Source organism: Macaca fascicularis, chromosome 1 (assembly GCF_037993035.2).
Source record: "Macaca fascicularis isolate 582-1 chromosome 1, T2T-MFA8v1.1".
Taxonomy (NCBI): Eukaryota; Metazoa; Chordata; class Mammalia; order Primates; family Cercopithecidae; genus Macaca; species Macaca fascicularis.
The window spans coordinates 29901780-29929598 of record NC_088375.1 but is presented as its reverse complement, the minus strand read 5'-3'; the positions used below and the strand labels follow the sequence as shown (position 1 = coordinate 29929598).

General features: G+C 37.4%; 1 protein-coding gene across 21 annotated transcripts in view; it reads right to left on the bottom strand.

Annotated features, from left to right (window-relative positions):
- Positions 1–27819, bottom strand: part of DNM3 (dynamin 3) — a 562992-nt gene that overhangs the window by 88653 nt on the left and 446520 nt on the right. For 19 of the 21 annotated variants that reach the window (XR_012422750.1, XR_012422743.1, XR_012422754.1 and 16 more), the window contains one exon: positions 16810–16921. Coding sequence is in view for 16 of the 21 variants with exons in the window: in XM_045396821.2 (XP_045252756.1) it covers positions 16810–16921 (112 nt within the window). In the remaining 5 variants the exon portion in view is untranslated. Of the gene's footprint in view, positions 1–8538; positions 8552–16809; positions 16922–27819 lie in introns of those variants that run through there. The other 2 variants (XM_005540000.4, XR_012422752.1) reach the window with 2 other exon arrangements.

The following is a 27819-nucleotide window of genomic DNA, read 5'->3' as shown; positions in this document are numbered from 1 at the left end:
AACCAAAAGAAATTGTTTTTCCTAAAGGGAGCATTTCTTAGTGGGACTCTAATTCTGAGCTTGGTATTTCAATTGTCATCCTGCTTTTCAACATTAAGAGTATACATTTAATTATGTAAATAAATGGGTTCAAGGCAAATGAGTTGACTTTTAAATTTAAATTTTACGTAATTATTCTACTAGCCTAATATTATATGTTTTCTTTAAACCTCAATGAGATTTTTAAAACAGCAGAAAAATCAAGAGCCAGAAATTAGGTCATGAAATGGCTCACTGATAATCTTAAGACAGTATACATTATTTGTACATTACACACAACACAGTCATAGTAGGCAACAGTGCTGACAGGTAGGAAACTGGAAATTAAGGAAGAACGATTGGTCCAGGAAGATGGGGAGGCTTCATCTCATGGAATTTGAGCATTTGAAAGAAAGACACGATTGAAAGCAATAGGTAATGAATGTGGGAATGAGAGCATTTGGAGACTCCTAACATGGTCCTTCAACAATATGCAATTCAGTGAGGAAAATAACATATTTGCACAGGCAGAGTAAAGGGAAAAGAGGTAACAAAATCTGTGTAATCACAACAAAAATAATCCTAATAAACATGATTATATAATTATGCCAAGCTTGTAGAGACTCAGATGCTTAGTTTCCACTTTAATTTCCACATGTATCTTTGACATTCATATAAAAGTTAATCTATTTTCTTTTAAAGTTTAATCTATTTCTTTTATGGTACATATTTCTCGTCCTAGATACTCTGTTTTCACCATTTTATACTTTTCTTTCTGTCTCACCATCTTCAAGTATCTTCCTCTTTTTCATATTTTTGTGTATTTCAAAACTTTTTTTTGAAAGTTACACAAAAGATGGTTATCACATAAAAATTAGAAAACAACACAGGACCACAAATTAAACTTGCCTGTGCTGTTAAAATTTTGGCATAAATTCTGCACCAGAATTTCTTTATTTTTAAAATTTCAACTTTTATTTTAGATACATGGGGTACATGTGCAGGTTTGTTACATGGATGTTTTGTACCCTGGTAGTGAGCGTAGTACACAATAGGTAGTTTTCTATGTGCAAACTATATGTATATATCTCATCCGATGTAAACATTTTAAGTAAAATGGAATTATGCTACCTATGGCATGCACAATATTTCGTTAATTTATCATGAAAATTTCTCTCTATATATATATCTTTATATTTTTAAAGATAAAAATGCTTTGCTTCATAGCATTTTGTTGAATTAATATACCATATTCTATTCAACCAATTTTCTATGATGGATATTAATGCTGTTTTAAAACATTGGTAATTATGAACAATGTTTCAAAATCATCTTTGAACAAATTTCTTTGCACAATTATGGAATCATTTGATAAAAATAAACTTTTAAGAGTGGAATTGTGGAGCCATAAGGTTTGAACCAAGGCATTTAATGCAGATTCTCAAGCTGGCCTCCAGGGAGGCTACACACAGAGTCGGCAACAAATGTAGTACACAAGGAGGACTGCTTCCTCATTACCACCTACCACACGACCTTCTTTCTCATGTCTCCTAATCTGGAAGCCCAATCATGATGTTTGGCTGGCTGTTTTAATTTACACTTCTTGGTTCCTGGTGAAATTGAACCTTTTTGTCATATATTAATTAGTGCTTTTGCAGGGGCTGGGAGGGCTTCTAAATGAATGCTCTATTGACTTGGCCCCCTTCCTTTTTTCCTAGTAGGTAGTGTTCTTTGCTTTGTTTTGCTTTTTTGCTTTAGCTTTTTAAATAAACTGAATAGGAATAATTCTACTCTGAGAATATTTAATCCTTTGTTATATATGCTTCAAGTATTTTACTAGTTTGTCCTTTGCCTTTTAACTCTACTGTCTCATACAAAAGCTTTACATTTGTATGTAGTTTAAGTTTTCTTATTTTTCTTTTGCTATTTTTTAATTCATTAATTTTTACTTAATGAATTTCTTTCTTTCGTCAGGCTGCAGTTGCTCTCTTTCCAATCTTCTAATTTTATTGACTTCCATTGAACAAATAATTCATTTTCAAATTAATTTTTCTCTTTGTATACTATTGGTTGTATCCTGTATAGTGTTTTCACTATTATTATATTCCAAATAGTCTGTAAGTTAAATAGTAATTTCCATTGGATCTATTTTGGAATGTATTTTCTCACTTGTAAATAGATAGGTTTTTACATATAAATTTTCTATACAGCTCTAGTTTTCTGTATTTTACCAGACATTCAATATTTATATATCCTTTAAATATGCACGTATATATCTTTTGAATCTAACTTATTTCTTATACCATTCATATCCTTTTTTATCTTGGTTTTTGCTCAGTTGATCTGCCAAAGATAGATAGAAGGCTTTTAAACCATCCCTACTGTAATGATTCTGAGTCACTTTACCATACACTACCATCGCCACATTAACATTAAAAACAAAAACGCAAATTCTTACTTTTTAATACAAATATTCTATAAGGGTTTCAATTTCAAAACAATGCTTATTACAAGGTAATGTTTAAAATCAGCCAGGCACGATGAGTCACACCTGTAATCCCAGCACTTTGGGAGGCCGAGGCAGGAGGATTGCTTGAGCCCAGGAGTCCAAGACCAGCCTGGGCAACATAGTGAGACCCTGTCTCTAAAAATAAATAAATAAATAAATAAATAAATAAAAGCAACTTCATGATAACATGTTTTCTTTTTGTTTAACTTTTATTTTAGGCTCGGAGGTAGATACGCAGGTTTGTTATATAGGTTAATTGCATGTCACAGGGTTTGGTGTGCAGATTATTTCATCACCCAGGTAATAACCATAGTACCTGATGGGAAATTTTTTGATCTTCTCCCTCCTCTCACACTCCACTCTCAAATAGGCCCTGGTGTCTGTTGCTCCCTTCTTTGTGTCCATGTGATCTTAATGTTCAGCTCCCACTTACAAGTGAGAACATGTTGTATTTGGTATTTGGTTTTCTGTTCCTGCATTAATTCACTTAGAATAATGGCCTCCAGCTCCATCCATGTTGCTGTGAAGGACATGATCTCATTCTTTTTGTGGCTGCATACTATTCCATGGTGCATATGTGCCACATTTTCTTTATCCAGATATCATGCTTTCAAAACAGGTATGAATGACTTTTGTTTTGGAGCAGTGTTAAACCAGTTCCATTAAAAATATCATGAAGCATGCAGAAAGGAGATGTCTACAATACCGGGGTGTGCACACTACAATATGTGAGAACAAATATGTTGAAGTAGCTATGAAGTCCTAAATATTATTTCCTATTAACTAGAGAGACATCACTTCATTTTTGACCCAACAGAGAAAACAAAAATATATAAACAAGCCCTGATGACCCTATCACCTACTATAAGCTTTCTAAGCAGCAGCAGATCAATTCTTGCTTCTCTACAGAGTCTATTTAGCATGATCAATAAATCTGGGAACATAATGTAGATTCCAATTTGCTTCTAGAAGTTTTCTACCCTCAATTAAACTGTCCCTTCTCCCAACAGGTTACTATTAAAGTGAGGAGATTCAAACATAAGGCTTTAACAATGCTCTTTTAAGGTTGATTTGCCAAAAACAGAAGCAAAGGTTTATTGATGATGCAATGATTGAGAGACAATTATTTTTTTTTTATATTCACATGGAACTAAAATAACACTTTGAGGCTAGGGGATTTTCATCCTTTCTTTTAACTCTAATGATATCCTTATTGGGTTATGTATAAATTTAGTCAACCAGGTGGCGGGGGTGCGGGTGTTCCTTAGACCCCAGGGCATGTATTGGCTAAACTTTTCTAAGAAAATCAGGGAAAGCACAAACATTATTGAAATAAAATAATTGAGCTGACCATACCTAAATTGCTTAGAGTGTTCTGACTTTTGGTCATGCGTTTTAAATAATACAAAGAAAAGGTACATTATGACACTGTATTCTCTGCTCGTTTCATTCACCATGATTATAACACACATCATCAGAAAGGCATTTTCACACTGTGAGGATGAGTTTTCAGTGGCTATCTATATTCTCTCATCCACAACCAAGGACAATAATTTAGGAGCTGAGGGTTTGGTGTAAAGAGGTGTAACTAATTAATACGGATTTAATATCTGTGCTCTTCAATATACGTATACTTTGGTACCATTTGATTTGGTAAATTTTATCTTTGCAAATGAGTGCTAGAATCCAACCGATCACCAAAATAATCACTCCCGGTGATAACCACTTTTCCCACGAATGAAGGCTGACCTTGTCACTGGCCTTGCTGAACATGTTAGGAAATCACTAGACAAAGTGTTTCTTAAATGTTGTAAAAACAGTTCTTCATCTGATTTGCCTTTCATTCTTCTTTTCTTAAATATGAAGGCCCTCCGATGTGTATAAAATTTTTGCTTTTAGCCTAACTAGAATTTAATTAGTAATTTTAAAATTCTGTTTTAGCATGTTTCTGTTCTATTTCTTCTTTAAAATGATCCTTCTCTCTAAGCAATACAGTCAGCCTTAAATTCTGTGGGGGAAAATATAAGAGTCCTTTAGTTTAACAATACTGAAGTTAAGTGATTATACATTTCTTTTTTAAAAGCAACAAAAGATTCCTAAGGCACAAGGTTACATGTGGCTTTTCCTTGTAACCTGAAACTTTCTGAAGCATTGATTTCTGAATCTAGGATTCATTTTAGTTTTCATTTGTGTATCTATACCAACATCGTTAAAAAATTTTAGGGCTTTTGGTATATTTTTACTCCTTACATGTTAAGATTTTCTCTACCTTTAACTTGCCTAATTTAGTATCAAAAATATTTAACTGAAACTCCAAGTATTTAATAAAAAATTAAATTAAAAGTCTATAAATTTCTAAAATTGTCCACCAAGAGAAGCCATCACATTCAAGAAGAAAATCAAATGGCTTGTCTCTTAAGACACAACATGGAGATTAATTCTTTACCTAAGGTCTCCATTCTGAAAATAACATTCTGATTTACATTTGTACTCAAGAAACAAGTTTAAAAAACAAAACAACCTCCCTTTTTCTTTATATATTTGTTCACATTCCCAGAGCTGACTCAGGGTGTCCTGGATTCTGGTCTTTCTAGTGAAGACATTGACTTGGAATCTGTGGTCCAGGGAAACCCATCTTAGGAGGAGATAGATAGACTCTACCCTGAGCAATTTAGGAAATCACTATGCCAACAGGAAAACATTTTCAAAGGGAAAAATAAGTAATAGGCCTGGAAGGAAAATTTTTCCTGAGCAACCGTGATCTCCTCACAAAAGGAAAATTTGCTTTTCAAGGAGAAATAACAACATACATATGATTGTGCAGGAAGAATGTGAACCTAGATGTTTTGTTCCATCAAGCATTCATAATGTGAATCTAAATGCATATCTATTGTAGAAGTTAGTTTTCTTGGAGTTTAGAGGATTAGCTCCCAAACTTTAAATATAGTTTAAAGATGGATGAAGCAGATCAACTTGGCTGTCATTGAGAAAACAAACAACAGGATTGTTTCATATACCCCAGGTTATATGTATGTGTGCACATGTGTGTGCACTACACTTAATGTATGTGGAAAGATGAGTCTATCCTGCTTATCTAAAAAAACATTAGTTTGAGCAGACTTCATTTTATTTAGAGTCTGTTTAATAGCAATAAATAATAAAATACCATGCACTAGATAAACAATTAGCCTTTGCAAGTCTAAAATGAGTCACACTTTACAGCTGGCTCACGTATATGGCAGGCAACAATTCAGGTATGTTGCCTTGGGGACAACTCAGAACAAGCATTCCAGCATGGGAGGAAAAAGGAATCTCATATTCTCCTTTTGAAGAATCCAGATCTATACTCCGGAGACAGCACAGCTTGTATTCCAGTGTTTTCCATTTATACTGAAATTCTAAGCTACAGGAAAATAACATGCAGATGTGCTGTTTGTGATTTGAAGAGTTTGTGTGTGTGTGTGTGTGTGTGTGTGTGTGTGTGTGTGTGTGCGCGTTTGTGTGTGTGTGCCAGAGTCTATGGTCAGTATAATGACCATATTTAAAAAGTATAAGCATTATATTTTCCACAAACTATCACTTATTCATAACAATTAAAAATAAGGCATGGGGCAATAAATACCAGCACCTCCAAAGTACTCACTTCTTTAATTCAAAATCAAAACAGTAAGTGCTTGTATCTTTGATACTCTTCAACTAACATTAGCCCTCTAACCAGCACCCAAAGCTGTCCTCACAGCACATGCGCAAGTGTTCAGCTACAGATGGTAACTAAGGGCACCTGGAGAACCTGAAGAGCCTTCTGCATCATCCTAGGGAAACCCTTAATGAACCATAATTTAAAATTTTTGAATTTTCTCATTGTATTTAGTGACTTGAAAATCAGTAAACTGTATTAAACTGAATATTTTATTTTATCCAGAAAAACTTAACCAAATAGGACACAACAAATGGATGGCTTCTGGTAAGAAGTGGGTTTCTTTGTGTGTGTGTGTGGGTGGGGGGATAAATTTTACAAACATTCTTAACTCATCAGTGAATCCACTAGTGAAAGAGACAAATCCTAAATGCTTCTTGAGTGGTCTGAGAGTTAGCACCTCCCCCAAGGGTCAGCAGCTGGCTCCCTGGTCTTCAGCATGCACAGGCTCCCTATTAGTGCACTCACAATTAGTCCAGGGTACTTTTTAAAGGTTTGTTTTGTTTTGCTTGCAAATAAGAAATGCAGCACAGGCCGGGCACGGTGGCTCACGCCTGTAATCCCAGCATTTTGGGAGGCCGAGGCGGGTAGATCACGAGGTCGGGAGATGGAGACTATCCTGGCAAACACGGTGAAACCCCGTCTCTACTAAAAGTACAAAAAATTAGCAGGGCATGGTGGCAGGTGCCTTTAGTCCCAGCTACTTGGGAGGCTGAGGCAGGAGAATGGCGTGAACCCGGGAGGCGGAGCTTGCAGTGAGCCAAGATTGCACCACTGCACTCCAGCCTGGGCAACAGAGCGAGACTTTGTCTCAAAAAAAAAAAAAAAAAAGAAGAAGAAAAAGAAATGCAGAACATGAAATTTCAGACAGAGACTCAGTGCAATACAAATGACCAGGATTAGACACACACACTATTCAATAATTGAAATATATTTCATGGTATAAGAACTAAAAATATTGTTTTTATATTTTTTCCAAATGTCTTTTCAAAGAGTGGTAGTTATAAATATCAGCCATTACTTTGTGGAAGAAATCTTTAATCAATTTCAAAAGTTACCTGCTGTTTTTAAAATTCATACTATAAGTCGGCTGAGTTCACCTCTTTACTCCTTCACAAATGCCTGTCTTGTGCTTTTCTGGTAATACTTTAACTTTATTAAATGTTATTACTTGGGTTATAAGCAGTTATATCAAGATATAAATTTATAAAGCAACACATTTTCAATACCAACCATCGATGTCAACTTATTCCATAATAGCACATTCCATCAAATTAAACTGCAAAAGATTTCCCACATTTGTTTTACATTCTATATGTATGGCTTATGAACAGAAATTTTAATGAATTCCAGCTGGTTTGAATATGCCGGCCAACTCTTATATAACAGATTCTTTTCAATTCTTATTGTATTCAATGAGGCCCATTTTAAGTGGGCCACCTGGTAGGATGAAGCACTAATATATCTCCATAGAAAAAATGAGAAAACAAATCACCCAGCTAAATGTAAGACCATCTTCTCAAACTACATGACTACTATATTTCTAATATAAGTGAGAAATAGTTCTAATCTTTTGGAAAAGTTGAATTAAAATTTAAACAAACTAGCAACTCTATGAACGATTAAATTGCTCATCGATCTATATGACAATATTAGAATAACTTCCACCATTCCTGTATGTTGCCTGGTTTCACAAAGCTATTGTACACATTTTGGCCACCCCCTGCATTCCCCACACCCGCCTGCTTCCATCCAGCTGGAAGACATCAAGGGCACAGAAGCCAAGGGAAATGTTGACCCCACCCTCCTCCATCCATTTTAAGGCACCTTCAAAGCCAGAACACTGATCTAGTTCAGTTTCGTCAACAAAGCCAGCCATACTGCTATTTGAGACTCCAGTTTGGGGTTTTTGTAACTGCACATTAACATAAGAGCTTTGAGTTTTAGTCAAAAATTTCAGCTGCACTGAATTTCATCAGATTGCTCTACCCTTTCTGCAGAAGAGTCCTCATTATTAAATCTTCAAAATCCTTACTCTCAGTGTGGGAGCTCTTTCCTTATAATGTCAACCTCTCTGAACTAGCCAATAACCAACCCTGAAGGATAGAATGCTTCCCTTCCCAAAAGTCAAAACAGAACAGCCATTATGGTGGTGCAAATGCACATTTTCCCCTAAATTTGCACACCCCATATAATTCATGCACTGTAACAGATGACAGTCATTCTAGCATGCACAGCAACACTATTGTCAAGACATGCAGGAGCGGAGCAGGGGCTGGGGGCACAGAAGAGCTGCAAGAGGACAAATAACTTACTTTGTTGTTCCCCTGTGTGTGTAGCCGCAAGGAAAAGAAAGAGAAATATGTTAAACAGAAATTTATTTTAAATTTATGAGGGTTTTTTTCTTCTTTCTCTGGATATTAAAAAAATAAAATGATGAGGTTTTTCTTGCTAGAGCGAAATCAAAGCAAATGACTTAACTATTCACTGACATCTCATACATACACATACAGCATCCGGAGCTCATGGACAAGTCAGAGAATCCACATAGGTTACATGAAATCATACGTTTATAACAGCGGAAAATTATGACAGTTCCCCCTTTCTTTCTATTTGGATTACTTGGGGTATGGGAACATGGCCAGAAAGAATTGGTTTGAATCAGTAATAAGTGAACTGTTAGCATGAAAGGCAGAGCATTTTGTGTGCCGGCTTGCCCTTTCCTGACAGCTCCTCCTCCAACATGCCAAGCAGTGGAAAATTTCATCAGCCAGTGCATTTTTAAACAAACACTGCATCCTTGGTTTCAAAGAAGGTGGAAAAAAGAAAAAAAAAAAGAAGGAAAAGAGAGCAGAGGAAAGGAGTGGGTGGTTCTGGGGAGACAGGGTAAGCAGACCAAGTTACGACCTCCATCTGGACCATTCCTTTATTTTGTAAATTATGAGTTTTGCCTTAGGTTGGCATGGGAAGCAAGGACTGTATAGTGGGGATGCTGCCAAAACAAACATGAGTCCACACTCAAGAAATGGGTCTGGAAAGGTTAGTCACAAAAATGTAGTCATTTCTAAAAGCGACTCTCTGGGTAAAGACACAGAACTGCGAGCAGCAGGCGGCAGGGCAAATGGCTCTCCTGTTTCAACCCTGAGCTGCAAGAGTATGATTTATATCAAACAATTTAACTCACATATGGCCTAAAAAAATAAGACGGTGATTCATTACTCCCGGGGCAGCCCAAGTCCTCACAAGGTCAGATCCTGTGGGGGAGACGTGATGGGATATGGGCCGGGAACAGATCTGAACTCTTCTCACAAGGGGCCCAGAAGGAATTTCTCGCTGAGACACAGGGTGGAAGAGAGCTGTGAGTAAAGTGTGTGCATCTGTGGAGACCTAGAACCGGGTGGAGTCACAGGTCTGGCTGCAGATCTGGCATTTAGTTTTAAGTTGAGGATGCGGAGGGGGAAATAATATATACAGATATTTTCTGGAGAGCAATAAGGTAATGATCCCAGGAGAGTTTGTTTTCTGGAGAACAATGCCAATTCATGATCTAGGCAAATGCCCAATCCAGGGACCATCATATTTAATAAAGAAAACGTAAATTTAAAGATACTGATAAAGTAGTGAAGAGAAATTTCTTGGCATTGTGAGTTGCTATGATATAACCGTTAACACACTGGCTTATCTGAGACATAAATAATGGCATAAGAATGAATGAAGGGAAAAAAAGAGTCCTTTTTAAAAATGATGCCAACTGTTCAATAAGGCAATAAAGATCCCCACTAGGAATTTTACCAGGAATAAAAGTCTATTTTAGAGAATAATGGGACCCTGGTTCTCCAAAGAAGTGCAATATTGCTGAAAATACCTCAAACAGATGGAGTTTATTGCATTCCACAGCAGTGCAGCTTTTGATCTACCAAATAAGTTTCAGGAGTTCAACCAAGTATTTTTGCACGTTAGGGAATGACTGGCTTCCCCACTCGATGGCAGATGGTTCTGTTTGTAGTGGCAACAATGATGTCACAGAGTAGGAGGCCTTAATCCTTAAATACAAGAAACACACAAGCGGAGGACGTGGTGTGGCTTGGCCATTTCTTGTTTCATTCAATCATTTCCCAACTGTCTATTCTGAGAGAGGCGTAACAGTCATGAATGGTGAAATGTAAATGCTTTATAATTCCCTTCACTGCTCTGTGTGGCAGCAATTTATGTTTAGATCCCTGAAAGCACTTCATTGAAGAAAAACTAAGACTCTTCAGAATTGGTCATGCAGCTCTTCTAAGTTCTGCTAAAAATGCTAAGAACAAAGTTATGTGTTGGGTGCTAAGTACCGGGCATTTTAAGTCTTGCATTATTAGACTGCTGAAAAAATGCAAATGAGGGGTCATCACCACTTTAATAAATATGTATGCAGGTCTGTGGCCATTCCTCCTCTTCTCCTACAATAACGCAGAGACTTTTTCTCCTGTTATTTGACACAGAGAAAAATTCACTTTCAGAGTTTGTCCAAGAGGAATTTCTGACGTTTCAAAAGGACTGCATTGTAAAGTGGTTTCAATCTGCAAAGCAGACCTAAGAGCATGAGTTATGGCTGGGAGAGTCCTGAGTTCAGAAGGAACGGTGAAGTTCCAGCGTGATTCACTTCCTGCCATCATTTTTAATCTCTTAAGAAAAATACACGATAGGGGAAGACCACTTATATATACAGCTAATAAAACCTCTTTAAAAGCTCTGAGGTGTCAGACTTAGTAAATATGCAAAACTGGATTTGCACCAAATTTGTTTCCGGGACATTGTTTCAGACTTCCTACCAGTAAGCGGGCATCTGAGAGCAGGCTTGTGAATTCTCAGCTCCTGACAGCCTCTCTGCTCACTCCTGACTGACTGATGGAGGCTGGCCTGTCCCCACAGAGTGCATCAGATCTCCCTTTAAACAACTCAGCTTGCTTAGCCAATAGATGGGAAATTCTCCTTCACACATCCAAATCCCATTGATAGTTTCCTAAGAGAAGGGAAGTAATACTTAATTGGGAATTACAGCTTCATGGACACAATGATTTTAAATAATAAAAAGATCATTGTTCCACTCCCACTTATGAGTAAGAACATGCAGTGTTTGGTTTTCTGTTGTTGCGTTAGTTTGCTGAGAATGAAGGTTTCCAGCTTCATCCATGTCCCTGCAAACAACATGAACTCATCCTTTTTTATGGCTGCATAGTATTCCATCGTGTATATGTGCTACATTTTCTTTATCCAGTCTATCATTGATGGGCATTTGGGTTGGTCCCAAGTCTTTGCTTTTGTGAACAGTGTTGCAATAAACATATGTGTACATGTATCTTTATAGTAGAATTTTGGGTATATGTCCAGTAATGGGATTGCTGGGTCAAATAGTATTTCTGGTTCTAGATCCTTGAGGAATCGCCACACTATCTTCCACAATGGTTGAACTAATTTACACTCCCACCAACAGTGTAAACAAGGAGGGGAACATCACACACTGGGGCCTATCGGGGGGTGGGGGGCTAGGGGAGGGATAGCATTAGGAGAAATACCTAATGTAGATGACTAGTTGATGGGTACAGCAAATCACCACGGCACATATATACCTATGTAACAAACCTGCACGTTCTGCACATGTATCCCAGAACTTAAAGTGTAATAAATAAATAAAGGCTATGAGACATTGAACACATTCATCCAGTTGAAGGCACTGAACTAGTTGTGATGCAGAAGAACCTCCATTTAATCCTATAAAATCACTCTGAGGAAGGCATTAAGTTGAGTTTAGAGAAGAATCAACAATTGGAAGGTTAAGTAAGTTGCCTGAGCCACATGGCTAGTAAATGGTGGGCTAAGGCTTCAACTGTGAGTGGATTTGACTGGAAGTCTACCTCATTCCATGGCACACATTATGTTTCAAGGAATTTAAATTTGGAATTCTTTCATGTTTTATATAATTTAAATATTGTAAGCCAACAAAACTGTGCCAGAAAAGTCATGTTTGTTTGTTATATCATGTTCTTTAGATATTTAATCAAATTCACATTTATTTATAATCACATATGTAGGAAAAATTTATGTACATGTGTCAATAAAATAATCCTTTAAAAGTTGTCTAATCGTAGCCTCTTATGACTGATACACAAACACACACACACAATACAGATTGATTATATTTCAGTCTCATCTGTGAAAATAACTATTAATGAATTACATTAGAGACATCTTTACTTTGAAACTGGATAACGTCCTACATATTTTCTTAATGATATCAAATTTTACAATGGTTGTAATTTCAATTTAGTGACCACAGAAAATAGAAATGGAAAAAATAAAATTCTGCTAAATCCAAATTCAGATTTAAATACAGTTTTAAAATATTGTGGCTGCTCAGAAATATCAGGTGACTGGTAGAATGCTAAGTCTGTGACTCAGAGGAAGTTATGTGTAAATTTACAGAGCAAGTCAGTAGCCTGAATCCAGGACTCCTCATTTAGAGCTATAGATGCCACTACTCAGACAAAAATTCTACATTTTGCTTTGGATCCAGAAAGATGAAAGAGAGTAAAAGTAATTAGAAAATCCATATGGAAAAATAGTAGGGCTGTTGTATTTTGTACAGATATCCACTGTAGTTCTTATCATATTGTAGAGCATTTATTTGCATCTTTCTCTTTCACTAGGCTTAGAATTCCTATTAAGTAGGAATCATCTTTTTAATCTTTGAATCTGTAGAGTCCACTTTAATAGTGATGGATGAAGGGAAAGAAAGAAGGGAGGAAAAGGGATGGAAGGGAAGGAAAGAAAGAAAATTTTGGAAAACCCCAAGATAAATAACTTAAGAGACAAAAGAAACAGGGGAGCAGAAGATTTTGATTTGAGTGACATAAAACTATTTCATTACTTGGACGTGATGAATAAAAATATATATGAGAATGTTATTTTTTAAAGTATGCATATATAACCTTACTAGAAAATAAGATCTGTCTAAAACAGCATTTCATTCAAATTTGGGTTATGGTTATTAATCTAATGATGTCAAACTTACACAATTTTTTAAAATGATCTATATAGAGATTTCTTTCCAGTCAAAATAGAAGTATCTTGTACAGAAAGCAGAACTTTCTAAGTTTAGACTCATGTCCATGCATGACACATAAATGTTTCATTATTAGGGTAGCAACTGACTGATTTGTAGACTCAATGGTTTATTGATATGAAAGCAAAATCATACTACTTAGACATTCTAAAAATTTACATAGACAAAGGCATCTGTTATTAGGTTATTCTAAATTAGGAATAACTACCTAAAAATAATTTCCTTCCCCCAAATATAAGTGATGTTCACAAAATAGAAACTTCAGATAAGCATTCTAGTTAATTTCATCAGTTAGCTGCCATTTAAATATCTGAAAGTTAAGCAATTATGTAATATAACCTGTAGGACTACATGGTGCATAAGAAATGCAAATATTGTTTATGATAAAAACTGAGAAAAGGCAACATCATTGCATACTGCTAAATTTAATTTCCTGTGTTGCCTTTGGTATGTACTAAAAGTTCCTTTGTCTTGATCTTCTAAGCAATTATACCAAATATGTGTTTACAAACAAATAAAAATGATATAAAAAGAATCAAAACAGATTATGTAGTGAGATTTGCTTAAAATTCAGTATTCTAATTAAAAATAGAAAATATTTATTTGTCTTTTTGATGTAGAGCTATGAATACATAAAAATCCAGCCAGTTTACTGGGAGATGAATAACTGATTTTCTAGGACAGTTTTTCCCTCATAAGAGACTCATTATAAGTTTTTGTTTTTGTTTTTGAGACAGGGTATCATTCTGTCACCCAGGCTGGAGTGAGGTGGCATGAACACTGTAGTCTGGACCTCCCAGGCTCAAGCAATCCTTCTCTCCCTCGTAGCTGGGATCACAGGTGTGTGCCACCATGCCTGGCTAAGCATTATTTTTGTTTAAATAGCAGACTTGTCTAGTGCATTTAAAAGAGGTTTAATTTACAAAATCATGACTTAACAAAACATTTTCACAAACATTATAGTTGCATGTTAAGGCAGACACACGCATGCGTGCACACACACACACTGACAAATAAGCATACAAGCATATTTGGAAGAGAGAAAATAATAAAGCGTTTATAATCTCACTGGGCTATATGGTAATATTCACAGTATTTCAACCTTCCCCTAGCTGTTAAAGAAAGTCGTTTTGATGAAAATGTTCATAATAAGAATCATAATAATTATAATTATAGATGAAAATGTAGTGCTTACTTGTACCTGCCCTGTTCAATGCTTTCCCTGCATTATCTCATTTAATCCTATCAACCGCCCTGTAAAAGACTACTGTTATCTTCATCTCAGAAACGAGAATCTTGAAATGCGGAAAGGCTAGGTAACCTGCCCAAGACCTCACAGCTTGAAGGAAGCACCTGGAATGTAAATATAGGTGGTGTGACACAACACCCCATGCTTGAACCCACATGCTTTACTACCTCTCATCATTTCCAACCATAATGAGCTTTTAAATACATAAATCTTATGTCACCAAGTGACTTGAAACCTAGTAGTGACTTCCATCTCACTCAGAATAAATTTCAAAAGACTCGCCCCTTCCTTCAAGGTCTACATCACCTGCTCCCTGATCCCTTTCTTCGTTAACCAACTACCACCTTTGTCTTCCCTCACAGTGTTCCAGACACACTGGCCTTGGTCCTCCTCTAAGACACTGAGCTTGGTTTCGCACTGGCTATCCTCTGCCAAGAGTGCTCTTCTTCAGACTTCCAGATCCTGTACTCCCTCCCTTCTTTAAAGAGCCTGCTCAAATGTCAACTCTTCGAAGAGGCCTTCCCTCATCAACTTGACTAAAATAAAGCTCACCTGCCCCTTACTCTCACTGTCTGTCCCTTTAACTTACTTAACATTTTATAGAACTTATCGCTATCTTAAATAATGGTGCACAATTATTATTATTCACTCCCTTGTTTAATGTCTGCTTCAGCGTGGGCAGAACTTTATTGCTATTGTTCACCTCTGTATCGCCAGTGCCAGGAATGGCAGCTGGCAAAAAGCATATGCTCCAAAGGTTTGTGTGGAATGAATTAATAAAAAAATAGGTATATGTACATTTTTAATATAGAACATTTGTAAAATTAAACACACTACCATCAATGGATAGGCAAGAGTAATAAGTAATAGAGGTAAAAACAAAAGTAAAAGTGGTACTGTGATGTTTAATGACTTCTCACATGTAGTATTGAGTGGTACATATCTATGCAAGTATCTATGCATGTAACACAAGAACAACTCGACAACAATCATGAAAATCATATATGAATGCTTCTGGACTCCTGGCTATTGACAGGAAAGCATCTAGTTTAACTTCCACTTGGAGGGCACAAAGCATATTGTGGGAAGTTCATAGTTTTAGGTGCCAAACAGGTATAGGATGACAAGTATAGCATGGAATGGCGTAAAGAGGTCTATGTGTGAGTTAAAATAACAGCAAAGAGGATGACATTTTGGTGCAAGTCCTCAATCCTGTATCCCTGAAACTCTGTTAAATTTTAATATAACCCCAGAGATGTGGTCAGCCCTGAAACCCCCCTAGAAATACCTTAATTGTCCTATGTTTCACCCGTATCTCAGACTTTCTCTTGAAAAGACTCTCTCCCTATTTTGAACCTAAAAAGGACCCAACTCATGCATGATCATTCCTATAAACTGATCGAGAGCCAAGTAGGCACCTCAGGAGTTAAGCTGAAGTAAATCCCCAAGGCTTAGTGTCAGTACTTTAGTTCCGGGGAGAAACCTGGACAATCTAGAGATTCAGGAGGAAGCAGCAAGTGGAGAGGTCCACTCAGTGGCAGAGTCTGTTTAATGGCGGGTGTACATATGTTGGGTGGGACTTCTGTTTAAATTTAGACTAGACTGTGTAATATTACATTTTCCAAAGAACACAAAGAAAAGGTCTGTTTATTAACTTGAATGAGAGAAGTGTCTTAAAGACACGTGAAGCATATTAATAAAGATAAGTGGAAAAAGGAATATATTTCTTTTTGTTCTTTCACACTCATGAGGACATTAAACAGAGTTTGCACACAGATATAATTATGGATACAGGAAATACAGACATAATGAAAGGGGATAGATTTTTATTAAAATGAGTATATTTTAAGCAAGTCAAAATGTTGCTGTTATGACTGATGATATACTGATTGTATTAATACCATGATAAGTATGAAATAGCATATAGAGAAAAACGAAATTTTAAAATAAAACAAAAAACTTTGCATTGGGCTGAGACTGCATATATTGTGTTTTATGGCTGAGTAGGACATTTTCTTTAACAAATATACTGATTAACTTCTTCAAATAGAAATCTAATAAGGAAAAAGCATTGTTAAAAAATATAAAAAGAGTAAACGAAGTATCAGTTAAAAGTGTGATGAATTAATTAAGTCAGTAAGAAAACTAGTTTCTCTAGTATATGGTATGTAGGATTAATATTTTCTTAAGCATAGCTAATAATAATTTTTAAATAAGAGATAGATCCAACTTACTACTGATTTATCAGGATAAACCCCCGCTCTTAGCAGAGATGCCTTCCAGCTGTCGACATCCTCCTGGGAATCACATGCCAGCTCAAGGAAGCGATAGTCTTTGTATACATTCCTGGAGTTAAAAAAAAATCATGCTTTTAGTTTGAACCAAATTCAAAGTCATTTTATGTTGCTGTAGACGATGATGATATAAGTGACAATCCAAACGGACAGTTTCTGACAGTCACTGGAGGAAAACAAAAACAACTCTTACTTTAAAATAGTTAGTGAATTTCTACATGTATTTACAATATAATTTTTTTAAAAAATCACATTACAAAGCTCAGAGTTATCTGTACTGCTACAAAATTAAAAAGTAAATACAAATGTATTAAATATTTTACACTGGGTGTGAACTGATTGGAACTTGTGCTGTGGGGAAGGAATTGCTATCGCTCAGCAGCTAGATCAATTCTCTGAAGATATTTTACGAGTCTAAATGACTAAATAGCTCATAAAACTTTAAGATGCATGGCAATAATCTTATAAACCTAAAAGACAATGCCAGATGCAAAACAGAAATGCTCATTAAATTGTGAAAAGGAAAGACTAATAACTAGTGTTTAATAGGGTGAGGTGCCAGTGAAGTGCATATTTATAACTGGGACAGTATTTTCCCTTTACATTTCTTTTCCTGATAATACATAAAATGCAATATATGCCCATTTTTAAATATTTGGAAAGTAGAGAAAAGAATTAAAATGGTAACAATTATCCAGTTTCCACAGCCTAGAGATAAACTTCTTTTCTTTTTTTAATTTAAGATTATTATTATTATTATACTTTAAGTTCTAGGGTACATGTGCACAATGTGCAGGTTTGTTACATAGGTACACATATGCCATGTTGGTTTGCTGCACCCATTAACTCGTCATTTACATTAGGTATTTCTCCTCATGCTATCCCTCCCCCAGCCCCCACCTTATGACAGGCCCTGGTGTGTGATGTTCCCCGCCCTGTGTCCAAGTATTCCATTGATCAGTTCCTACCTATGAGTGAGAACATGCGGTGTTTGGTTTTCTGTCCTTGTGATAATTTGCTCAGATTGATGGTTTCCAGCTTCATCCATGTCCTTGCAAATGACATGAACTCATCCTTTTTTATGGCTGCATAGTATTCTATGGTGTATATGTGCCACATTTTCTTAATCCAGTCTGTCACTGATGGACATTTGGGTTGGTTCCAAGTCTTTGCTATTCTGAACAGTGCTGCAATAAACATATGTGTGCATGTGTCTTTATAGCAGCATGATTTATAATCCTTTGGGTATATACCCAGTAATGGGATGGCTGGGTCAAATGGTATTTCTAGTTCTAGATCCTTGAGGAATCGCCATACTGTCTTCCACAATGGTTGAACTAGTTTACACTCCCACCAAGGGTGTAAAAGCATTCCTATTTCTCCACAACCTCTCCAGTATCTGTGTTTCCTGACTTTATTGATCGCCATTCTAACTGGTGTGAGGTGGTATCTCATTGCCTCATGACCAGTGATGATGAGCATTTTTTTCATGTGTCTGCATAAATGTCTTCTTTTGAGAAAGATCTGTTCATATGCTTTGCCCACTTTTTGATGGGGTTGTTTTTTTCTTAAACTTGTTTAAGTTCTTTGTAGATTCTGGATATTAGCCCTTTGCCAGACGGGTAGATTGCAAAATTTTTCTCCCATTCTGTAGGTTGCCTGTTCAGTATGATGGTAGTTTCTTTTGTAGTACAGAAGCTCTTTAGTTTAATTAGATCCCATTTGTCAATTTTGACTTTTGTGACCATTGCTTTTGGTGTTTTAGTCATGAAGCCCTTACCTATGCCTATGTCCTGAATGGTATTGCCTAGGTTTTCTTTTAGGGTTTTTATGGTTTTAGGTCTAACATTTAAGTATTTAATCCATTTTGAATTAAGTTTTGTATAAGGTATAAGGAAGGGATCCAGTTTCAGCTTTCCACATATGGCTAGCCAGTTTTCCCAGCACCATTTATTAAACAGGGCGTACCTTCCACATTGCTTGTTTTGGTCAGGTTTGTCGAAGATCAAGTGGTTGTAGATGTGCCGTGTTATTACTGAGGTCTCTGTTCTGTTCCATTGGTCTATATATCTGTTTGGTACCAGTACCATGCTGTTTCGGTTACTGTAGTCTTGTAGTATAGTTTGAAGTCAGGTAACGTGATGCCTCTAGCTTTGTTCTTTTGGCATAGGATTGTCTTGGCGATGAGGGGTCTTTTTTGGTTCCATATGAACTTTAAAGTGTTTTTCTCCAATTCTGTGAAGAAAGTCATTGGTAGCTTGATGGGGATGGCATTGAATCTATAAACTATCTTGGGCAGTATGGCCATTTTCACAATATTGATTCTCCCTATCCATGAGCATGGAATGTTCTTCCATTTGTTTGTGTCCTCTTTTATTTTGTTGAGCAGTGGTTTGTAGTTCTCTTTGAAGAGGTCCTTCACATCCCTTGTAAGTTGGATTCCTAGGTATTTTATTCTCTTTGAAGTAATTGTGAATGGGAGTTCCCTCTTGATTTGGCTCTCTGTTTGTTTGTTATTGGTGTATAGGTATGCTTGTGATTGATTTTGTATCCTGAGACTTTGCTGAAGTTGCTTATCAGCTTAAGGAGATTTTGGGCTGAGATGATGGGGTTTTCTGAATATACAATCATGTCATCTACAAACAGGGACAATTTGACCTCCTCTTTTCCTAACTGAATACCCTTTATTTCTTTCTCTTGCCTGATTGCCCTAGCCAGAACTTCCAACACTATGTTGAATAGGAGTGGTGAGAGAGGGCATCCCTGTCTTCTGCCAGTTTTCAAAGGAAATGCTTCTAGTTTTTGCCCATTCACTATGATACTGGCTGTGGGTTTGTCATAAATAGCTCTTACTATTTTGAGATACGTGCCATCAATACCTAGTTAATTGAGAATTTTTAGCATGAAGGGCTGTTGAATTTTGTCAAAGGCCTTTTCTACATCTATTGAGATAATCATGTGTTTTTTGTCTTTGGTTCTGTTTTTGTGACGAATTATGTTTCTGATTTGTGTGTGCTGAACCGGCCTTGCATCCCACGGTGAAGCCGACTTGATTGTGGTGAATAAGCTTTTTGATGTGCTGCTGGATTTGGTTTGCCAGTATTTTATTGAGGATTTTCACATCGATGTTCATCAGGGATATTGGTCTAAAATTCTCCTTTTGTTGTTGTGCCTCTGCCAGGCTTTGGTATAAGGATGATGCTGGACTCATAAAATGAGTTTGGGAGGATTCCCTCTTTTTCTATTGATTGGAATAGTTTCAGAAAGAATGGTACCAGCTCCTATTTGTACCTCTGGTAGAATTCGGTTATGAATCCGTCTGGTTCTGGACTTTTTTTTATAGTTGGCAGGCTATTGATTATTACCTCAATTTCAGAGTCTGTTATTGGTCTATTCAGAGATTCAACTTCTTCCTGGTTTAGTCTTAGGAGGGTGTATGTGTTCAGGAATTTATCCATTTTTTCTAGATTTTTTAGTTTATTTGCATAGAGGTGTTTAAAGTATTCTCTGATGGTACTTTGTATTTCTGTGGGTCAGTGGTGATATCTCCTTTGTCATTTTTTATTGTGTCTATTTGATTCTTCTCTCTTTTCTTCTTTATTAGTCTTGCTAGTGGTCTATTAATTTTGTTGATCTTTTCAAAAAACCAGCTCCTGGATTCATTGATTTTTTTGAAGGGTATTTTGTGTCTCTATCTCCTTCAGTTCTGCTCTGATCTTAGTTATTTCTTGCCTTCTGCTAGCTTTTGAATTTCTTTGCTTTTGCTTCTCTAGTTCTTTTAATTGTGATGTTAGGGTGTCAATTTTAGATCTTTTCTGCTTTCTCTTGTGGGCATTTAGTGCTACAAATTTCCCTCTACACACTCCCTTAAATGTGTCCCAGAGATTCTGGTACATTTTGTCTTTGGTCTCATTGGTTTCAAAGAATATCTTTATTTCTGCTTTCATTTTGTTATTTACACAGTAGTCATTCAGGAGCAGGTTGTTCAGTTCAAGTAGTTGTGTGGTTTTCAGTGAGTTTCTAAATCCTGAATTCTAGTTTGATTGCACTGCGGTCTGAGAGACATTTTGTTGTGATTTCTGTTCTTTTACATTTGCTAAGGAGTGCCTTGCTTCCAACCATGTGGTCAATTTTGGAATAAGTGTGATGTGGTGATGAGAAGAATGTATATTCTGCTGATTTGGGGTGGAGAGTTCTGTAGATGTCTATTAGGTCCACTTGGTGCAGAGCTGAGTTCAAGTCCTGGATATCCTTGTTAACCTTCTGTCTCATTGATCTGTCTAACATTGACAGTGGGGTGTTGGTCTCCCATTATTATTGTGTAGTAGTCTAAGTCTCTTTGTAGGTCTCTAAGGACTTGCTTTACAAATCTGGGTGCTCCTGTATTGGGTGCATATATATTTAGGATAGTTAGCTCTACTTGTTGAATTGAACCCTTTACTATTATGTAACAGCCTTCTTTGTCTCTTTTGATCTTTGTTGGTTTAAAGTCTGTTTTATCAGAGACTAGGATTGCAACTCCTGCTTTTTTTGGCTTTCCATTTGCCTGGTAGATCTTCCTCCATCCTTTTATTTTGAGCCTATGTGTGTCTCTGCACATGAGATTGGTCTCCTGCATACAGCACATTGATGGGTCTTGACTCTTTATCCAATTTGCCAGGCTGTGTCTTTTAGTTGGGGCATTTAGACCATTTACATTTAAGGTTAATATTGTTATGTGTGACTCTGATCCTGACATTATGATGTTAGCTGGTTATTTTGCCAGTTAGTTGATGCAGTTTCTTCCTAGCATCAGTGGTCTTTACAATTTGGCATGTTTTTGCAGTGTCTGGTACCGGTTGTTCCTTTCCATGTTTAGCACTTCCTTCAGGAGCTCTTGTAAGTCAGGCCTGGTGGTGACAAAATCTGTCAGCATTTGCTTGTCTGTAAAGGATTTTATTTCTCCTTCACTTATGAATCTTAGTTTGGCTGGATATTAAATTCTTGGTTGAAAATTCTTTTCTTTAAGAATGTTGAATATTGGCCCCCGCTTTCTTCTGGCTTGTAGGGTTTCTACTGAGAGATCCGCTGTTAGTCTGATGGGCTTCCCTTTGTGGGTAACCTGACCTTTCTCTCTGGCTGCCCTTAATATTTTTTCCTTTTTTTCAACCTTGGTGAATCTGACAATTATGTGTCTTGGGCTTGCTCTTCTCGAGGAATATCTTTGTGGTGTTCTCTGTATTTCCTGAATTTGAATGTTGGCTTGCCTCGCTAGCTGGGGAAGTTCCCCTGGATAATATCCTGAAGAATGTTTTCCAACCTGGTTCCATTCTCCCGTCACTTTCAGGTACACCAATCAAACGTATATTTGGTCTTTTCACATAGTCCTATATTTCTTGGAGGCTTTGTTCATTTCTTTTTACTCTTTTTCTCTAAAGTTCTCTTGTCGCTCTATTTCTTTAATTTGATCATCCATCACTAATACCCTTTCTTCCACTTTATTGAATTGGCTACTAAAGATTGTGCATGTATCACGTGGCTCTTGTGCCATGGTTTTCAGCTCCATCAGATCATTTAAGGTCTCTTCTACACTGTTTATTCTAGTTAGCCATTCGTCTAACCTTTTTTCAAGGTTTTTAGCTTCCTTGCAATGGGTTAGAACATGCTCCTTTTGCTCGGAGAAGTTTGTTATTACCGACTTTCTGAAGCCTACTTCTGTCAACCCATCAAAGTCATTCTCTGTCCAGCTCTGTTCCGTTGCTGGCGATGAGCTGTGATCCTTTGGAGTAGAAAAGGCACTCAGTTTTTTAGAATTTTCAACTTTTCTGCTCTCGTTTCTCCCGAGCTTTGTGGTTTTATCTCCCTTTGGTCTTTGATGTTGGTAACCTAAAGATGGGGTTTGGGTGTAGATGTCCTTTTTGTTGATGTTGATGCTATTCCTTTCTGTTTGTTAGTTTTCCTTCTAACAGTCAGGTCCCTCAGCTGCCGGTCTGCTGGAGTTTGCTGGAGGTCCACTCCAGACCCTGTTTGCCTGGGTATCACTGGTGGAGGCTGCAGAACAGCAAATATTGCTGCCCGATCCTTCCTCTGGAATCTTCATCCCAGAGGGGCACCTGCCTGTATGAAGTGTCAGTCGGCCACTACTGGGAGGTGTGTCCCAGTTAGGCTACATGGGGGTCAGGGACCCACTTGAGGAGGCAGTCTGTCCATTCTCAGAGCTGAAATGCTTTGCTGGGAGAACCACTGCTCTCTTCAGAGCTGTCAGACAGGGACATTTAAGTCTGCAGAAGTTTCTGTTGCCTTTTGTTCAGCTATGCCCTGTCCCCAGAGGTGGAGTCAATGGAGGTAGCAGGCCTTGCTGAGCTGTGGTTGGCTGCGCCTAGTTCGAGCTTCCCAGCTGCTTTGTTTATCTACTCAAGCCTCAGCAATGGGGGACGCCCCTCCCCCTGCCAGGCTGCTGCCTGGCGAGTTGATTTCAGACTGCTGTGCTAGCTGTGAGCAAGGTTCTGTGGGTGTGGGACCCGCTGAGCCAGGTGCAGGATATAATCTCCTGGTGTGCCATTTGCTAAGACCATGGAAAAGCACAGTATTTAGGCAGGAATGTCCCATTTTTCCAGGTACAGTCTGTCACGCTTTCTCTTGGCTAGGAAAGGGAAATCCGCCAACCCCAGGTGAGGCAGTGCCCTGCCCTGCTTCGGCTCGCCCGCCGTGGGCTGCACCCACTGTCCAACCAGTCCCAGTGAGATGAACCAGGTACCTCAGTTGGAAATGCAGAAATCACCCGTCTTCTGCGTCAATCATGCTGGGAGCTGCAGACCAGAGCTGTTATTATTCGGCCATCTTGGAACAGGACCATAACCTTATTTTCTTATACCCTTTCGTTGTACCTATTTTTCAGATAGTTGAGGTTCTATTTCTCTCCCTCCCACCCTCCATTCCTCTCTCGTTCTCTATTATCTTGTGTCATGCTTTTTCACTTACTGTTATATCATGGTCATTTACTTATATCATTAAATTTTTATAAATATTAGATTATAGTAGCATAATATTCATTCATATAAAGGTATGATGATTTAACCTTCTCCTAATATTAGATAATTAAATACTTTTCCTTTTTGGTTTGCTGTCATAAATAATACTTAAATATTTTCATCCATGAGCATTTGTCGCATTTATGACTATTATTTCCTGAAGATGGATTCCTATAAAAAGAGTTACTGGATCTAAAGTTTTATGTTTTTGTTTTTTGTTAGAGACAGGATATCTCTCTGTTGGCTGAGCTGGAGTGCAGTGGCACAGTCATAGCTCACTGTAGCCTCAAAATCCTGGGCTCAAGTGATCCTTCCACCTCAGTCTCCCATGTAGCTGGGACTACAGGCACATGCCACCACACCCAACTAATTTTTCTACTTTTAGTAGAGACAAGGTCTCACTGTGTTGCCCAAGCTGGTCATGAACTCCTGGACTCAAGCTATCCTCCTGCCCCGACCTCCTAAAGTGCTGGAATTACAGGAGTGACCCACCATTCCCAGTCTAAAGTTATGATCATTCTTAAAAAGAAACTCCCAATTACCTTTCCAGAAAAGATAGTCCAATTTAGACACACTAGCAGTATACAAGATTAACAAGCTTTCTTCTCCCTTATTCTCCCCCAAAGTTTGCTCAGTTATGCCTAAGAGCCTCCATCTCCACCTAAACTCAGAAGGCCCATGTGTTTACATCTGTCTAGACGTTCCCCAGAGTCATACTGCCTATTGACTTCTGCTTTTGAGTATTACCAAGGAACCTTGAAGTGAGAAACTGAACAGGTGATTTACAACTTGATCTTCTTCCAATGTTCACATTTTAGTGGTGTAATTCAGATACTTTAGGGGTATTTTGGACGCCTTTCACTCTTTATCACCTGTCTTCTATTTTACTACCTAAAAGTATCCTCTTTAAATTGTTATTATAATCACCTCTCTTTTGGACTATTATTATACAATAGCCTCCTCATTGGTCTCCCAGCATCCCATGGCCTCTTTTAACTTGCTATCTGATTTTTATAGTTTTATATCTTACATTTAAGTCTTTAATCCATCTTGAGTTAATTTTTTTATATGGTGATAGGTAAATGTCCAGCTTTGTTCTTTTGCATATGACTAGCCAATTATCCCAGTACCATCTATTGAAAAGGGAGTCCTTTCCCCATTGCTTATTTTCGTCAACTTTGTCAAAGATCAGATGGTTGTAGGTGGGGAACTTTAGAAGAAAATCTAGAAAATACCTTCCTGGACTTGATCTTGGCAAGAACTTATGACTAAATACTCAAAAGCAATTACAACAAAAATAAAAATTGACAAGAGGGACCTAATTAAACAAAAGATCTTCTAGACAGCAAAAGAAACTATCAATAGTATAAACAGACAACCTACAGAACGGGAGAAAATATTTACAAACTATGCATCTAACAAAGGTCTAATATCCAGAATTTATAAGGAACTTAAATAATTCAGTAAGTGAAAAATAACCCCACTAAAAAGTAGGCAAAGGACATGAACAGACACTTATCAAAAGAAGACATACAAGCAACCAAAAAACATGAAAAAATGCTCAACATTACTAATCATCAGAGTAATGCAAATCAAAACCATGACGAGGCACCATCTCACACCAGTCAGAATGACTACGACTAAAAAGCCAAAAAACAACAGATGTTGGTGAGGCTGAGGAGAAAGGTGAACACTTATATGCTGTTGGTAGGAATGTAAGTTAGTTTAGCCACTGTGGAAAGCAGTTTGTAGATTTCTCAAAGAACTAAAAACAGAACTACCATTTGACCCAGCAATTCCATTACTGGGTATGTATACCCAAAGGAAAAGAAATTGTTCTGCCAAAAAGACATATGTGTCTGTATGCTCATTGCAGCATTCTTCATAATAGCAAAGACATTGAATCAACCTAGGTGTCTGTTAATGGTGGACTGGATAAAGAAAATGTGGTACATATACACGATGGAATACTATGCAACCATAAAAAGAACAAAGTTATGTCCTTTGCAACAACATGGATGGAGCTGGAGGCCATTATCCTAATAATATTAATGCACAAACAGAAAACCAAATACTGCATGTTCTCACTTAAATTGGGAGCTAAACATTGGGTACATATAGATATAAAGTTGGGAACAGTAGACACTGGGGATTACCAGATGGGGAAGGGAAAAGGGAGGAAGGGTTGAAAAACCACCTACTGGATACTATGCTCACCACATGGGTAATGAGATCATTTGTACACCAAACCTCAGCATCATGTGATATACCCATGTAACAAACATGCACATATAAAATAAAATAAAATAAGTTGATGTTAAATATATAAGTAAATTTGTTATCTGCACTAAATCCTCATGATCTTCTGAAGTAAGACACTCCGATGGCTACCTGCTATTAGGAAAAAGGCCACACTCCCTATTATGGCCCACAAATCCCCCAGGGTCTGGCAGTCATTATGTTCCTCTTCAGTTTCTTTGACACTTTGCTCTTTCTGTGCCAGCCACCTTGGTCTTCTTTAGTTCCTCCAGTGTGTCAGATGTGCCACGCTTACTTCCAGTGCTTTTGAATATGCTGCTCTCTGCCTGCAGCTGTCTTTCCATCTCTCTTTGCACAGTTAATTCCTACTCTTTCTTGGGATTTCAACTCAGTCATCACTTTGTCAGGCATCACTTCCCTGACAGTCCTACCAGGCCAGCTCCTCTGTCATACATTTCTCCCCTTTGTATTATATTTACCTTTCCTTTGTAGCACTCAACACAGTTGTGATTTCAGAATTATGCATGTGTTTTTCTTTTTATCCTTCTTTCTTTCTTTCTCTTTCTTTCTTTCCTTCTTTCTTTCTTTTCTTTCTTTCTTTCTTTTCTTTCTTTCTTTCTTTTTTTTCTTTCTTTCCTTCCTTCTTTTTTTCTTTCTCTCTTGCTTTTATATTTAGTTATTTATTTTGATTAATGTCTACCTTCTCAACTAGCCCATAAACTCCAACAGAATGAGGAATGTATCATTTTTATATTCAACATTATATCCCCTGGGGATTCTGGGAAGATGATGGCTTAGGAGTGTTCCATTTCCTCTCCACTTCTTACTCACTTCAAACAGGTCCTCTTTTCTCAAGTCAAGCAGATACTGGGAGTGGTACTCAGGTAGACAGGGTGTGAGCAAGACATCTGTTGTTGCACTTTCTAGCTTTAGGACAAGAACCAACAAACATCAGATTCTTGGCTGAGCTGTCTTTGATGACTGCAGGACCTTTGAGTGGGCCTGATCCTCTGGTCCTAAGAAGGTGTGGAGGGGCTAAGTTTTTCTACTTTAATGCAGAAGGCTCCCCCGAGTCTCCCATAGCAGTGCCTATTACTGGCCCATGACAATTGAGACATCTGTGCCTCCCACACTTGTGGGATCAGCCCACTTAAAGCATCCAGCAGTTGGACTTGTGGCACAATGAACAAATGAAAATTAAAGGATACCTAAAGAAGCTAACAGTCAGAGAGGGAAAGAATGAGGAAAGCAATTACAGCAGTCCGTCAATGAAGGAGAACCTTTGGGGGAAGCAGAAGACAGAAGAAAATAACGACTTGAAGAGGCACGTGAACAGCATTAAAAAAGACTTCCTAGAACTAAAAAGTCAGTTTTAAATTAAAACACTGAGTAGATAAATAGCAAGAAAGGCTGATCAGTGTTGAGACTAGAATTAGCAGCTTTGAAGATCTAATAGAAGTGGAAAAATATGAAAAGACAGAAATGTTGAGGGTGTGGAGGAAAGACCCAGAACGTCTAACTTGTGAACAACAGGGGCTCCAGAAAACAAGAAGAGGAAGATAGAAGGAGAAAAACAATTATAAAAGACATATTTTCTTAAAAAGAAACTTTCCCTGAGATTTAGAAAGATATAAATATGTACATCAAAAGTACAATCAGGTGGAATTAATGAGAAAAGATA